Genomic DNA, 15,699 nt, shown 5'->3' on the forward strand with positions numbered 1-15,699 from the left:
TGCTTGCCCAGGCCATGGCATTAACGTGGGAAGGTTGGCAAGGGTCTTTATGGTGGGATTTCAGGAACCTAGTTGGCAGGCACCTCTCTGCCCACAGCTACACACATGGACCCCATGGGACAGACCACTGAGGTGAGCAGAGAGCTTGGCCAGAGTTGGATCCTTGAGTGAGTGGCCAAAATTACCTAAGGATCAAAGTTCTGGTGAGAAGTTTGGATGCATAGCTTGCTGTCATGATTCCCAGCTGCAGGGATGCCTCAGAGGACTCTCCTACCGCCCCCAACCCTGACCTTGGCAGTAAGTGGCAGGGGTGGGACTCAGGTGGTTGAAAACCTGGCCTTTTTCAAGAAGTGAGAGACCTGGGCTTGGTAGCCCAACAGATTTTTGCAGCCTGGCTTGCCTCTGTGGTGGCTCTACTGGAGTCTGTAGGGGTTGGCAGTAATCCTGCATATAGTCTTGAGTCTGAGCCAGTGGGGCTGCTTGAGGGGCTCATGATGTTGTGGTGCCCCTGGCTCCACTTGCCATCCTGCCTGGAGCTCATGTCTCCTTGGCAATAGGGATATTCCTCCTACTAATCCAGCTTGCTCTCTAGAGGGTTGGGATGCAGAGCATCTTTCTTTTCCTCTATCGCTGCATCCACCCAACATGAGCAGCTTATTGGTTATAGCACACCGTGAATGGTGGCAGGACTCAGAGACAAGGTGATTGTCTCAGGGGCTGGGAGGAAAAGAGCCCTCTTGGACATACACCTGTGTCCAGTACAGAATTCTTTTGGCTTCTCCACCTGTCCTTCTGTACACAGGGCTTGAGCTGTCACATCTTCAACTATTTGGAACATCACTGGAGAGGGAGCAGCTTTTGGCCATACAAGCAAGGGCTGTGGAGCATGAACTGGATGTTCCTAGATAAGCCATGTGGACCATGGCTTTCTGCTCGTTGGCCTGCACTGAGGGAAGTGCTGAGCTCCTCATCACCCTGCCCAGCTTCTCAGGGCAGGAGCCTGGGAAAGAGCCAGCTCCTAATATGAGTCTGCCCCAAACAAGCCCCTCCTGCACTGTTCACCTCCACAGTTTCAGTTTTCCCTAAAATCTCCCAGACCTCGAGGAACTTTCTCAGGCAAATGACCTTTGGTCTTTCCCCTTCGGTCTCATAGTATCTTGGGGGTTTTAGCTGTTGCCTTTCATTTGCAGCCTTCCCCCGGGGAGAAGGGTCCAGGGTCCTGGCGAGGGCTTGGGCTTGGTAGTCGGTCCCCCGTATAGGGAACAGGGACCCCTCAGACTAGGGCCTCAGTTCAGCTCCACTCCTATTCTGCTGCCCACAGAGCCTGCCCACCTCTTGCCTCCTACTTGCACCCCCTCCCACTCCTGGCAGGGTCCTGGGCCCAGGAATGGTGACATAGTAAGAGAAGCTGCTTCAGGAGATTGAGTAGGTAGGGCCTGTTGCCTCCAGCAGGACAGGGAGATGGCTGGGTCTTTTCTCCTCATCTGGAGGCAGGGAGCAGATGGCTGCAGTGGGGTGTGTCTCTGTGTCTGTGCATGTGTTCTTGTGAGCAGAGAGATGGCCTTTACCACCTCTTGTGTCCCAGGGCTCCCAGATTGCTGGGGTGGAAGACCAGATTATGATTTCCGACATAGTGAGTAACTGTTCCAGAGGCTGACTTAGCTCCAGGCTGGGTGCGTGGGCCGCAGCTCTTTGGTCACCAAGTGGCACAGTCCCCTCAGTGTGCCACTTCCTCCTGGGACCACATGCTCTTCACCTAGTTAGTTACCCCTGAGCCTTGGGGTCCAAGCTCAAATGTCACTTCTTTGGGGCAACAGTTCAGGGCCCCCCTTACATGCTCTCAGATCACCTTTCTGTCCTGGGACATACCACAGTTAGAATTTTATTTTTTTAACAATTTGTTAATTTATTTTAGAGGGGAGGGGCAGAGGAAGAGGGAGAGAGAATCCTAGGCAGACTCCCCTCTGAGTGCAGAGCCCGACCTGGGGCTTGATCCCAGCATCTTAAGATCACAACCTGAGCTGAAACCAAGAATCGGATGCTTAACTGACTGCATCACTCAGAGCTCCTGGAATTTTATCCTTATTAATAAAATTTGGTTTTGAATAAGAAATACAGTCACATGATTTAAAAATAAATCAAGGAATAAATAAAAATGTGTTTAATGAACCATTTTTCTCCTCTGGTTCCCTATCCACCAGTTTCTTCTAATCCCTGCCACCAGAAACCACTGTTACTACTTTCGTTTTGGCATTTCTTTTTGCATAGACAAGCAGAGTACAGAATCTCAGATCCTTTCTCTTATACACAAAAGATAGCATACTATAAATGCTTTTTGCACCTTTCTTTGTCAACAGTATAAAATGGAGATCATCCCGTTCCTGTAGAGCTTCCTCTAATTCCTTGTCTTATGGCCACATAGAATCTCATCATGCAATTGTTCCATAAATTATGTAGCTTGTCCTTATTGGAGAAATTAAGAGGCCAATGTTTGCTCTTTCAGCTACACTTGTGTGTTATATCATTTTACGCCTGTGTGAAAGATCTTTGACATGATCGTGACGAGTTGCTTGCTCAAAGGGATATTTGGCATTGTGGCTTGTGGTTTCGCCTTCCCTTGGAGTGTACTGATGTGTATTCCCACCACAGCTACCGTAGCCTCACCAACAGGTGGAAGAGACCTTGTGGACTTCTGCCCGGCTGATCGGCAAACTGTAGATACCGGTTGTAGTTTCAATTTGTATTTCCTTTATAATAAGTGAAGTTAGCATCTTTTTCCCCTTCTGTGAACTGCTGTCCTTATCAATTGCTCATTTTTCTCTCAGATTTTGGAACACTTATCAATTCTAGGAGCTTGTATACATTAGGAAGATTTAGCCTCTGTATGTGATAGGAGTTGCTCGTATGTTTTCCCTGTTTGTCATTTGCCTGGATTTTGAGCAATTGAATGTCCTTACCCTTCTTTACTTATAAGGAAAATTTCTTATGTTTTCTTCTAGTATTTTATGGATTTATTTTTACATTTAAACCATTGATCCTTTTGGAATTTATTCTGGCATTCAATATGAGGTGTGAATCCAACTTTTTTTTTTTTTTTTCCTAAAGAGCTATCCAGTTGTCCTGACACCAATCATTGACCGATTCTCTTTCCTCCTGGCTTAGGATGCCTTATTTCTCTGCTCTAAATCCCCATGTGAATTTGTGTCTGTTCATGTGCCAGGGCCTTAACTGTTGAAACTTCACGATAGGTTTTCGTGTCTGGCAGGGCTGGTCCCCCATCACTCTACTTTTGCAGAGTTTTCTTGGCGAGGCTTATCTATTTTTTCATATGGGCTTTAGAATCAGCTTATAGTATTGAAAAAGAAACTGATTTGTATTTTTATTACAATTGCTTGAAATTATAAATTTCCTTAGGGAGGATTGATAGGAATGCCTTTCTCTTTGTTGAAGTCTGCTTTTTGTCTTTCCAAAGTATATTCAAGTGTTCTTCAGAAGGACCCACACATTTTCTGTTAGGTATTTCATCTTGTTCATTACTATGACAAATGCAGTCTTCGTTCCAGTACATTTTCTCACTACTTACTTTTGCTTGAGTTTTGGATTCCTGCATGACTTACTCACTTGATAGGAAACCCCAAGGTTTTAAATCCCCATTGGGTCCTGGTGCCTGGCACTGTGTCTGGCACAGTGGATGCTGGTAAGCAGTAAGTGAATGAGAGAACCCGCTGAAGAGGGTGGTATTTAAACAGAGAAGGCATGTCCTCCGCCAGGGGCTGACGTCCCTCCAAAGCTTATTCTGTCAACTTGTCAGGGGGTATCCAGAGCTACTGATCTCTCTCGCTCTTTTCTCCTCTTTTTCTCAGGGCATATGCTGTGCCCTGACAATATGCCGAACCCTTGCCGATGTCCCTCCAACTCCAGATCATGTCTGGTGCTCCCCAGCCAGGTACATGTATGAGCTCAGGCTCAGAAATTAGTACCAATTCTAGCCCCGCCTTCCACTGTCTGTCTGAGGTTGGGCAAATGCCTTCACTTCCCTGAGCCACAGTCCCTCATAGGTGTTTGATGTGTCTCATAATAATGCCTACTTTATAGGGTTGCTGTAAAGAGTAATTATTTGATGTGTGTAGGCTCCTCAGCACAGGGCCTGGCACATAGGCTATGCTCCGTAAACAATGCAGTGTCTGTGAGAGGAGGCAGAAAGGTTTCCGGGCCCTGGTTGCTGCCCTGGGAGTGAGGCCTTAGGCATATCTGGCCAAGGCCGTGCGGGTTGGCTAATGGGCAGCCCAACTCAGTTCTAGTTTGGATATTCTTTCAGCCAATTGCTTACCTTTCTGGGTCTCAATTTTTTCTTCTTTTTTGTGTAAACTGTGGATCCTGTGTCTGTCCTTACCTCTTTGCAGGACTAGAGAAGGATGATGAAGGTAGTCTTAGAAAGTAAAATTATGAGACAAGGGAAAAATCTGGTTTTGATATATGACAAAATGGACACTGGCCACACTTGTGTGGCTAGCATCCAGATACACTGTGTTCTGTGATGGACATTAGAGCCTGGTGAATCCTTGACTCTTACAGAGTTTGGTTGACACTTTATCATTAATTTCTGAGCATGTTGTTGAGAGCAGTGTGTGCTCTCTCCAAGGCCATCTGGAATCTTCTCAGGATTCTGTCTCCAACCAGCTATGTGTTCCTGGGCAAGTCACGTTCCCACTATAAGCCTCCTGTTCTTCATCTGTAAATTAAGAGGTTGGACTAGAATGATTTCTAAGGTCTGCCTCTCCATGTCCTAATGTTCTGTGATTCTAATACAGATAAATCTGGACCTCATTGACCAAGCACGCTATGGTGATCTCTCGAGGAGATGGATGTTTGGCGCTATCACAGTTGTTAAAATAGAACAGGCTTCTGAATTGTAGCCAGAACATAATGAATCCCATTTCTGTAAAACAATGATGGGACCAGTCATGTAGTGGGGTTTGTTGACGTGGCTGGTCCATTTGGCCCAACATCCTCTGCCACAAATATAAATGTAAGATTCTGGCAAAAGAGATTAATGTGGCGCCTGAGGAACTTCCGAGTAAAGCCAGGTGTGAGTCACAGAGTTGGTTTCACATTCTCCTGGGCTGTTGGGGCTGAGGCACCAGTTTCAATTTGCACTGGTTCAATGAGTGAGACTTTCTTCCAGACACCTGTCCAGGTTCCAGACTGTCTGAGTTAGGAGAGGTGTTTGGGACCACTTCTTTTTTTTTTTTTATTAAATTTTTATTTATTTATGATAGTCACACAGAGAGAGAGAGAGGCAGAGACACAGGCAGAGGGAGAAACAGGCTCCATGCACCAGGAGCCCGATGTGGGATTTGATCCCAGGTCTCCAGGATCGCGCCCTGGGCCAAAGGCAGACGCTAAACCGCTGTGCCACCCAGGGATCCCGGGACCACTTCTTAATCGAAGGCTTCACTTAACAGATAGGGACCCCAATGCATGGAGAGAAGGAGCTTGCTTAAGATTTGCAGCTGGTGAGCAGAGACCCATAGAAGCTTGCTTCTGGATCCTTCCTGACTCCTCCGTGTCTGAGATTGCACTCCCCCAGTGGCTCCATCCTGCCCTTGTAGGTCTGGCACTTTTTTTCTTTCCAGTTTTTCCTGCCAGGCAGTCTGGTTCCCTCCCCTGGAAGGTGTGTTTGGCAATATCACCACTTCAGTCAATGGAGAACCTTGTCTGATAGGCTAAGGAGTTTGGCCTTTAGCCCAGAGGGCAAGAGGGAACCATCAAAGGTGGCATTATGAATATAAGACATCTAGTGAGCTTTAAATGCTGGCAGGAATGGGGAGGCAAGAGGAGGAACTACAAAAGGCTCTGCTCTCAGGCAGTGATCAGTCTTCCTGGATGAACTGGAAGGTTCTAAGCAAGAGAGTGACCTGATCTGATGTGTAGGATGTGACGATGGAGAGGAGGTAGATAGAGACAGGAGGGAGGTGGTCCTAAACCCAGAGAGAGATGACTGGGGGGCTGAATCAGGGCTGCATAGTGGGAATAGAGAGGCTTTTTTTATCTTGAGGATGAAGTCACGGACTTGGTCACTGACCAGACCTGGAGGTTGAGTGTCAGTGAGGAGCAGGGCAGCTGATGATACTCAGGGCTCTGGTCAGACTGATAACAGCCCAGGACTCCTCAGGTGGCAGAGGAGTGGAGCGGATGCCATCACTTGTCTAAAGGTGTCCTTAAGGGACAGCTCAGTTTCACTGTGCGGGTGCCTGGATCTGTCCGAGGCCCTGCAGTCCACTGTCTGTGCTCCCCCCCCCCCCCCCCCCCGCCCTAGGAGAGCCGGCATGAACAGGAGCTAGTCCAGCCACTCTGGAGCTGCAACATACAAGCGCTCACAGAGAGGTGGTCTGTGCTCAAGTTTATTTATTTATTTTTTAAATTTTTATTTATTTATGATAGAGAGAGAGAGAGAGGCAGAAAAACAGGCAGAGGGAGAAGCAGGCTCCATGCACCGGGAGCCTGATGTGGGATTCGATCCCGGGTCTCCAGGATTGCGCCCTGGGCCAAAGGCAGGCGCCAAACCGCTGCGCCACCCAGGGATCCCTGTGCTCAAGTTTAAACTCTATTTTTGACCTAAAAAATGCCTTAGAGGTCACCTTGTCTTTATTGAGCGAAGGAAGGTAGGAGAGTCAGGGACAGAGGGTTTGTGGTCATGGTCCAGGTCTTCCCACTCTTGTAGTCCTGCCTTGCACCTACTAGCTCCTGTCTTGGGATAAAGGAGGCCAGAGGTACTGAAGGAGTGAAAGATATTGCCCTTTCTCTTGAGGAGCTTATAATTTAATTGAAGGGACAAGAAGAACAGGAGGCCAGTAGGAAGCAGCCAATCACCTAGTAGACAATGCATGGGGAAGAAGTTTCAGAATCAGGAGTTCAGAACAGGACTTAGTGATCTGGGAAGGCTTCATGGAAGAGTTGGGCCTTGAGATGATAACCCCAGGAGGTGAGAGGGAATGGGAAAGAAGATCAAGCAGAAGGAACTGCATGTGAAAAGGCCCAGAGGTGGGACTCTGGGGACTTTTGGAGACATCTAGGCCACCTCCCAGGTGTTTAGTTTTCAGGTCTTCTGGGAACCTAGGTCCTGCAGCTGGGGGACAGTGTAGGGGGGACAGAGTAACCTAAAGGGCCTGGGAGGCGTTTCCCAAGACCCATCCCTCTCCCTAGCCTCCTGGAAATGGATGTTCATTGAGGCCTCCTAAGGCAGAACTTGTGTGTCCACTCTGAGTATTTTTTACCTGGCAGGCTCCCAGTTGAGCAGTGGGTCCCCAGCTGCAGGACCTGGCATGGGGTTGGGGTACCTGCCCTGAGAGGGTCCAGAGGTTTGTCACTGGGGATTGAAGGGGGCACGGCCAGTTGTAGGAGGCAGAGAAGCTAGCTCCTGCTGGATAGAATCACCCAGCCAAACCAAGGAGCCCAGGGAAGGTCAGAGGCCACAGCCCAGCTCCTGATGCACCTACTCTGTAGCTGAGTCAGCCCTCTGGGCTGTCTCTGTCCTGCGGGCATGCCAGACATGGGGCCTTCCCAGACTAAGGCTTCTGCCTTTGCTTGCCGTGGAAGGGCCTGGTCCTGTCCCTTCTTCTGGCTCTCTGATCGCTCAGGGGTTTCATCTTGCACCACACCTGGCCCTGGGAACTGGGAAGGGTGGGAGCTAGCAGGACTAGCCAGGAAAGGGCACTCCTAGAAGGAAAGGGAGGAGAGACAGGAGCTCAGAGAGTAGTGGGGCTGGAGGGCCAGCCTTGCCCCGCCAGGATAGGAGCCAAAGGGTTAACAAAAACAGCGGTGCTGATAAAATGCCCCAAATTCCTGGTCCTGCCTCCAATGGGGAGGGCGTCTGGCAAATGTCAACGATAAAAAATACATTTTAATGGCACATGATGCAGCCGCTACCGTGGGGCACAGCCGAATGAAGCAGGTTTGCAGCAGCAACTACTGTGTGTTATTCCAGGAGCTCCTCCGAGGCCAGGCCTCCTGGGCTCTTCTTGCCTGGTGGGGTGCCTCCCTAACCCCAGCCATCCTCAAGGATTCATGGGTGTGTGGGGCCTCTGGCCTTCTCTGGCATTATTCCTAGAACTTTGCTCTCTCCTACGTTGGCACCTGAAACTCTAGCCCATGATGGAGGCTCCAGGCTGTGAGCTGCCTCTAGCAGGTCTGAGGGCAGCTCAGTCTGGTGTATCTAGGTCTCCCCAGAACCCCTGCAGCAGGCCTCTGCAAATGTTGAGGCAGATGAAAAAAGCCAAAGTGGGATACTTTCCTCAGCTCCTCCCCCATTCTGGGTACCCTGGCAGGTATCTCTAGGAAAGGCAGGTCACAGGGCAGGCAGTGCAGAGAGAGGAGTGGGAGGAGCAGGGAAAAGAGGCAGCTGGAGCAGGAAACCTGAGGGAGATAAGTTATATATTGGGATGACATTTTACAAATATGAAAACAGAGGCTCAGAGAAGTCCAGTGATTTGTCTGAGATCATACAGCAGGTCCGTGACCTCCTCTGGACTTTTGCATACAGTTTGGAATTCCACCTGCTACACTGAGCTGAGGTCACTTGGGCTTTTAAACTATTCAGTTCTCCATTACTGCCATGAAACAACTTGTGCCATCACGAAGGTCTTGGGGCCAGGCATTAGGTCTGGAGCAGAGAGGCTGAGTGGTGATCATCGGGTCTGAATTGGGGCCCAAGAGCCTGCTTCTTCACTTGGGAGCATTAGCACTTTTCTGGCCTGTCCCAGAAGTCAGGCCCTGGAGCCTGGGCTTTTAGGAGAGTGAAAGCCAGCCCAAGGCCAGCTGACTGAGACCAGGGACAAGAGGGTGGGGACCTGGAGCTCTGAAAGAGATCCTTCTCTTCCAGATCATCCTCAACTCCATGCACAAGTACCAGCCACGGCTACACATCGTGAAGGCTGATGAGAACAATGCTTTCGGCTCCAAAAACACAGCCTTCTGCACTCATGTGTTCCCAGAGACTTCCTTCATCTCTGTGACCTCCTACCAGAATCACAAGGTACAGCCACCTCCGTGGCCCCCACCACTGACCCTGCCTGGCATTTCTGTGCCACTACAGATGAGGCAGGAAGGGAAGCCTCCATGCAGTGAGTTGGAGGCACCCTGGATACCTGTATTGTCCCTCAGAGCATTGAGAAAGCAACTCAAGAGCAGGAAGAGAGAGCAGCCTCCCAAATCTCCAGTGCGAAGTAATTATGGGGAATGGACAAAGTTGAGAACTGTAAAAACCAAGAGTGTGGAGCTTGCCTCAGTGTGGCTTGAATGTTAGGCTATTTTGTTCTATAACTTTCTTTGCCCTGGTGGGATTTGAAGATCAGATTCTGGGCCTGCCAAGAAAGGGGAAATAATGGGGAAAGGAGCCTCAGGGCACTGTCAGCTGTGTGGAAGCCAGGAGACTGAGCCTTCTGGAAGCCCCTCCCAGGCTGTGGTCAGAGGGGTCCACACCCCCTCCCCAGCCTGACCACTCCAGATGGCCTCCAATCCCTGCACTGGCCACTCTCCCCTGTCTCTCTGCCTTTGACCATGCTACCTTTCTTGGGGCTTTTCACATCATGCACGTTGAGACTGGCAAGATGGGCTGGGGATATTGGGGAAGGGCCATAGGATATGGCACATTTGAGGCAAAAGAGTCAGATTTGCATTCAGTATGACCACTCAGAAGCTGATGTGGCAGATGCACTGGATGGGGTGACACAGATGGGAAGCTGTTGCAGGCACGCAGGCAGCACGGTGGTAGGAGAACAGGAGAGACAGTCAGAAGGTCTGTAGCAAGTAGGGTGGGTGAAAGCCGGCAAGGAGCCAGACGTGAATGCTGCACACAAGGAGGACCCAGCAAGACTGCCGGCTGGGCTGGCCGAGGGCTGGTGTGGGCAACTTCCCGAGACCCTGCCGCAGACTCCACATGGGCCTGGGATGGGGGAGGGGGGCCAGAAGCCAGCTCAGTCCTCTACCCCAGCCACTCTGCGTGTCCTCTCCTGACAGATCACACAGCTGAAGATTGAGAACAACCCTTTTGCCAAGGGATTCCGGGGCAGTGATGACAGTGACCTGCGCGTGGCTCGGCTGCAGAGGTGGGGCTGCCTGGCCTGGGGTGGGGGTGGGGAGGAGCTCAGCCTGAGTTCCCACACACAGACCTGGGAACCCTCCGAGTATCTTTATTGTCTTCCTGTCGCTGTGCTCCCCACCTCTCCAGCAAAGAATATCCTGTGATCTCCAAAAGCATCATGAGACAGAGGCTCGTCTCCACCCAGCTCTCCGCCAAGCCTGATGTCAGCCCTCTGCATGGTGCCCACCAGGCGCTCCAGCACTACCAGTATGAGAATGGGGCTCACATGCAGTTTGCTGCGGCTGAGCCACAGGACCTTCCCCTCAACACCTTCCCAGCCCAGAGGGACTCCAGCCTCTTCTATCACTGCCTGAAAAGACGAGGTAGCGCTCTCCTAGTCCGGAAGCCCTAGAGGGTCAAACGAGGGATAAAGCTCTTCCTATAAACGCTCTCCACTATCCCTGCTAACATGCATGGGTGCACACGTGTGTGAACACACATCTGTGCATGCATACACACACGTGCGCGCACACACACCTAGTTATTTTGTGGCGTGGAAGAACAAGCCTGGAGGGTTAGGGACCATGGCTAGGCTTAGTGCAGGGATGTTGATTCTTGATTTTATTTTATTTTTAAAGATTTTATTTATTTATCCATGACAGACACACACACAGAGAGAGGCAGAGACACAGGCAGAGGGAGAAGCAGGCTCCATGCAGGGAGCCCGATGCGGGACTCAATCCTGGGTCTCCAGGATCACACCCTGAGCTGGAGGCGATGCTAAACCGCTGAGCCACCCTGGCTGCCCTGATTCTTGATTTTAATGCAGTCTTTAGAGTCTTCACAGACAGCTCATGTCCTTGATGTTCCCAGTCCCCCTGTTGGCACCCCTCTCCAGTGCCAGGTGTTGCTTTACAGCCACTGCTTGCAGAGCCTCCAGGTGTGGGCAGATCACCCAAAGTCAGGTGGGCTCTGTCTCTAAGCATAGGGGGAGGCTGAAGCCTTCATAGTCCAGAGGTTTTCGGATTGGGGCTGTCAGTTATCAAAGCAACCTCAATCCTAAAACAGGGATGACCCAGTCATGGAAACAGGCTTCTCACGTCATCATACCAGGATCTGCAGAGGCTTCTTGAGAATAGAAATAAGCTATTGTGGGTGTAGATTGGGTTCCAGGAAGACAGGCAAAGAACTGTTTTCTTTTTCTTTGAAGAAGAGGAGCCCTGAGCTGGGAACTGGAACATCTGTGCTCTGGTACCAGTCTCGGTTCCTCCATCTATAATACAGACAAATAGTGTTATACTAGAAGAATTTTCAAGGCCCCTGAAATTCTCTTGGGAATGAGTTTGGGAGGCTTTTCCTTAGAATCCAGAATGTTCTCTCCACCTAGGTCCTAGGGAGCAAACTGGTGGAGCTCTGAGGATCCTCTGCTCCAGTCCTATCAGAACGAATGACCTAGAGCAGGGGACACTAAACCGTGGCCCTTGATCCAAATCTAGGCTGTTGTCTGGTTTTGTTTGGCCTGTGAGTCATAAATGCTTTTTACAATTTTTTAATAGTTGAAAAAAAAAACAAATGATGACGATTCATGATATGTAACATTAAATGAATTTCAAAATTTTAATATCCGTAAGTCGAGTTTTATGGGAACACGGACATACACATTTGTTTACCTATTATCTGTGTCCACTTTCATGTGACAACAGCAGGGTCAAATGGCTGCAGCGGATTCCGTTGTGGCCCACAGAGCCTAAAATATTTACTATCTGGCCTTTTCCAGAAGTTTGCTCACTCCTGACCTAGAGTGACTGGGCCACTTTCCAAGTCCAAGAGCTTCATGATCTTGAGAGAAAGAAGGAATTTGGAGAGAAGATAGAGACGAGGGATGAGTAAGGGATAAGGAGAGAGCTGGTAAGAGAGAGAGGCAAGTTCCTCCTCTTTAGGGAAAGAACTTCCAGTGGGGCAGAGGATAGAGGTGAATGTAGGTCCTCAAACTCCATCCACTCATCTCCCCAGTCCCTCCACCCTGTGCACACACACAGCTCTCAGGATGAATCCCTAGAGAAAACAGAAGGAAGGAAGCCAAGTGAAGCAATTGGACAAGTGTTCTTAGATTTGTTGAGTGGGCGGTTGCCAAGTCCTCAGGCCTGGGTCATCCCTGGGCCCCAGGGGAGGATGTGCCACTCCAGACAGTCAAGTTGTCATGGTTGAGGACATTGAAAGACACACATATGTGGTTTGGGGCAGCTGATGTCATCTTTCCCCAAAGAGAGTATAAGCTTAGCCTTAAAAGTACAAGTCACCTTTTACTTATTATCAGCTCCATTTCTTAATTTGGTAAACACTGTTATGTTGGAATCTGTATAATAACAATCTGCTGGGACTTCATTGAACACATGTAGGGCTTACTTCCTCTTCTAAAAGCAACAGGAACGTGCCTGCGAGTAGCTTTGGCTAGCTAAGGCCTTCCTGGGAGCTGAGGATTAAGGCAGAAACATTGTGGCTTTAATTTTCTGGCTAATTCAGACACATGTGGCCTCTGGGCCTGGTTTGGCCTGGCAATTGCCTCCACTTTCCTTGGCTGGGGTGGGCCCAGCCTAAGAATGCCAGTGCACATTAAGGCCTCTTCCCAGCCCCAAGAGTCAGGGTGGCAAAGGATGAAAGCTATATGCCGCTTGGGTAACCACATCACTCAGTGTCCACTGATGTGGTGTCCCCTGTGGCCTTTGAGCAGGGTCCACACTCTGACCACTTCTTGGCTGCTGCCACCTTATAAAAGCTGTAGCTGATTAAAATGACTCTGGGAGTGCCATGGCCATACGGGTCCAGGGCAAGCCCCGAATGACAATGCAGGATTGTTTTGGCATCCTAGAGGGGTATCATGGGTCCCAGGCTGGTGGAAATGGCTCGTCCTGAAGGTGTCTTTGTCTTCCAGCAGACAGTGCCCGCCATCTGGACTTACCCTGCAAGCGATCCTATCTGGAAGCTCCCCCTGCAGTGGGAGAGGATCATTATTTCCGCTCTCCCCCTCCCTACGACCAACAGATGTTGAGCCCCTCCTACTGCAGTGAGGTGACCCCGAGGGAAGCCTGTATGTATTCGGGTTCAGGGCCTGAGATTACTGGGGTGTCTGGAGTGGACGACTTGCCCCCGCCCCCACTGAGCTGTAACATGTGGACGTCTGTCTCACCGTACACAAGCTACAGCGTTCAGACGATGGAGACTGTGCCTTACCAGTCCTTCCCAACGCACTTCACCGCCACCACTATGATGCCTCGGCTGCCCGCGATCTCCGCTCCGAGCTCCCAGCCTCCAGGGAACAGCCACTTCAGTGTCTACAACCAGCTCTCCCAGTCTCAGGTCCGGGAGCGGGGGCCCACCACCTCCTTCCAGAGGGAGCGCGGCCTCCCCTCTGTGTGTGAGAGGAAGCCCCCCTCTCCACACCTGAATGCCGCCAACGAGTTCCTCTACTCTCAGAGCTTCTCCTTGTCCCGGGAAGCTTCCTTACAGTATCATTCAGGAATGGGAACTGTAGAGAACTGGACTGACGGATGACTTCCATGTCCCCGGACAGCCCCAGGACCATGTTAATCCAGTGTTAACCTCTGTGGGTGGCCTGCGCTACCAGAAACACAGGAAGGTATTTCAAAGGGTAGGGTGTATGCGTGTGTGTATGTGTGTGTGCGTCTGTGTGTGCACGTGTGTGTGCCCACACTTGGGAGAGCATCCACCTTCTGACCTACAGTTGAGGCCACGACAAGGGAAAAAAAAACAACCCACAATTATCTAAGAAGCAATTTTTGCTGCAGGACCTGGGTCCACTGTTATCTCACATCTCTTGATATGTGCATGGATGGGACAGGAGTGGAGAGTTCATGTGAGTTCTTTAAAGGTTTTGATAATATAATCTTTGATTTTCTCAGGGGCCAGGTGGAGAGGTCTCTCTCATAGGGAAGGTTGTGGGGAGATTCTCATTGCTGGGGTGGGAGGGCTCTGTGTACATCTTAGAGTTCCTGGCCTTTAGTTAGCAAGAGAAGCTGCAAATCTTGTTTGGGGAGCAGGAGGCCCACTCTTTTGGCTTCTGGAGATTCTGTGAGACTATCCGAGACATGCGCTCAGCTAAGCCACAAAGTGCACCCTGAGAGTAGAGCTGACTGCTCAGTTCTGAGGTCTGAGGGATGACTTTCAGAGAAGGTCATGTGCTAAGTGCCACCTGATGGGTATTAAAAAATGTTTTTTTTCCTTCCAGAGGAGGGAAAATGCAACCAATAGCATCTCTGTCATCATTCAGGTTCTCTTATACAGTACAAAGTCCTTCCCCTCAGTCCCCAATGTCCAGTCTCTCTCTCATGTATAAGACTCGGCCTCTCAGGCACCATCTGCATCCTATGACTGGCAATTACGAGACACACTTCACCTGGCAACGTCCCCAAGAGACCACATTGGAGCTGCTGCCAGGCAGAGCCTGTTCTGCTCCCAGAAAATCCTCGCCTCTGGAGCAAGAAAGCCCAACAGAAATAAAAACAAGAATTGAGAAAACATTCATTTCTTCCAGTAAATTCAGCCAGTGAGCTCAGAGAAGCAAGGATAACTCTCCAGTGAGGTGGATCATGTAGTCCCTAACCCAGCTCTTTAGCATTGAATATCACCAGACCATCCACGGGGCTGGTGTGAACTCTGTAATCAAATTTGGAAAATCACTAAACTCTTTGCATGCCGAATAGCTATTTATATATTATATAAATAAATAAATATATATATATATATTTCTCTCTCTCTCTCACAAATGCAGGCCACATGTCAAATTCAGCTTTGCTTTTTACAAATGAATAAACAATAAAATGAATGCTGGAGGGGGTATTTGGAAAGACATCTATTTAAGTTTTTATTACACATTTGATGTTAAAAACTAAGAATGTTTAGATAAAAACATATTAAGTAAATAATAAATAAATATATATATATATAAATATATATATAAACACACACACACAGACACCACAGACTAAACTTTATTAGAAGACACAATAGCCAACAGGGGATATGGAACTTCAAGTGTTTTGTTATATAGCGTGGACATTCTATTTTACGTATCAGAACATAAAGCCATTTTACAACTGTGAAGTGTGTGGATGCTCTTTACTATTGACTTGTCATTTCTTGGCTCAGCAATGGTCTCAGCCTCCCTTTTGCTGGTATTTTTTCTGTGCCTCTGAGCATTTATACCATGGAGCCTCTGAGCCTAGAGTGAAGGAATTTAGAGCCAACAGAACAATCGTACCTTTGATGGCCTACTATTCCCCAGATGATGGGTCTGGATTCTGGGACCCACAAAGATCCCAGGAGGCCAAGACAGGAAGCACACAAGAATCTGTCACTGTTTAGTAGTCAACACACAACCTGGTAATTTGGGGGGAGTGGTCTTATGAACAGGGAATTCTTGGTGGGATTTGTGCAGCTTCTTCTGACAAGGAACTGAAGAGCAGGTTGGAGTGAGAAGCAGGGGCTTCCTGGAGCAGTCAGATGTATGAGCTCATCAACCTCCTGCATCCCAGAGAAAGGAATCAAGTCCTTGCAGAGACCTCTGCTTCCTACTCCTCAGCCAGATCCCTAAAGCTTGG

The 15,699-nt window shown here is 49.4% G+C and overlaps 1 protein-coding gene across 3 annotated transcripts in view; it reads left to right on the plus strand.

The window, feature by feature from the left end:
• TBX4 (T-box transcription factor 4) overlaps positions 1-14,988 on the plus strand; it is a 32,171-nt gene extending 17,183 nt beyond the window's left edge. For 2 of the 3 annotated variants that reach the window (XM_041726097.1, XM_041726096.1), the window contains exons 6-9: positions 8,882-9,034; positions 10,018-10,106; positions 10,229-10,464; positions 13,014-14,988. In XM_041726097.1, the coding sequence (XP_041582031.1) occupies positions 8,882-9,034; positions 10,018-10,106; positions 10,229-10,464; positions 13,014-13,633 (1,098 nt within the window). In that variant the 3' untranslated portion in view covers positions 13,634-14,988. The remainder of the gene's footprint in view (positions 1-8,881; positions 9,035-10,017; positions 10,107-10,228; positions 10,465-13,013) is intronic. The other variant, XM_041726098.1, reaches the window with a different exon arrangement.
• The last annotated feature ends 711 nt before the right edge of the window (positions 14,989-15,699 follow it).

This window comes from Vulpes lagopus, chromosome 12 (genome assembly GCF_018345385.1).
Source record: "Vulpes lagopus strain Blue_001 chromosome 12, ASM1834538v1, whole genome shotgun sequence".
NCBI lineage: Eukaryota > Metazoa > Chordata > Mammalia > Carnivora > Canidae > Vulpes > Vulpes lagopus.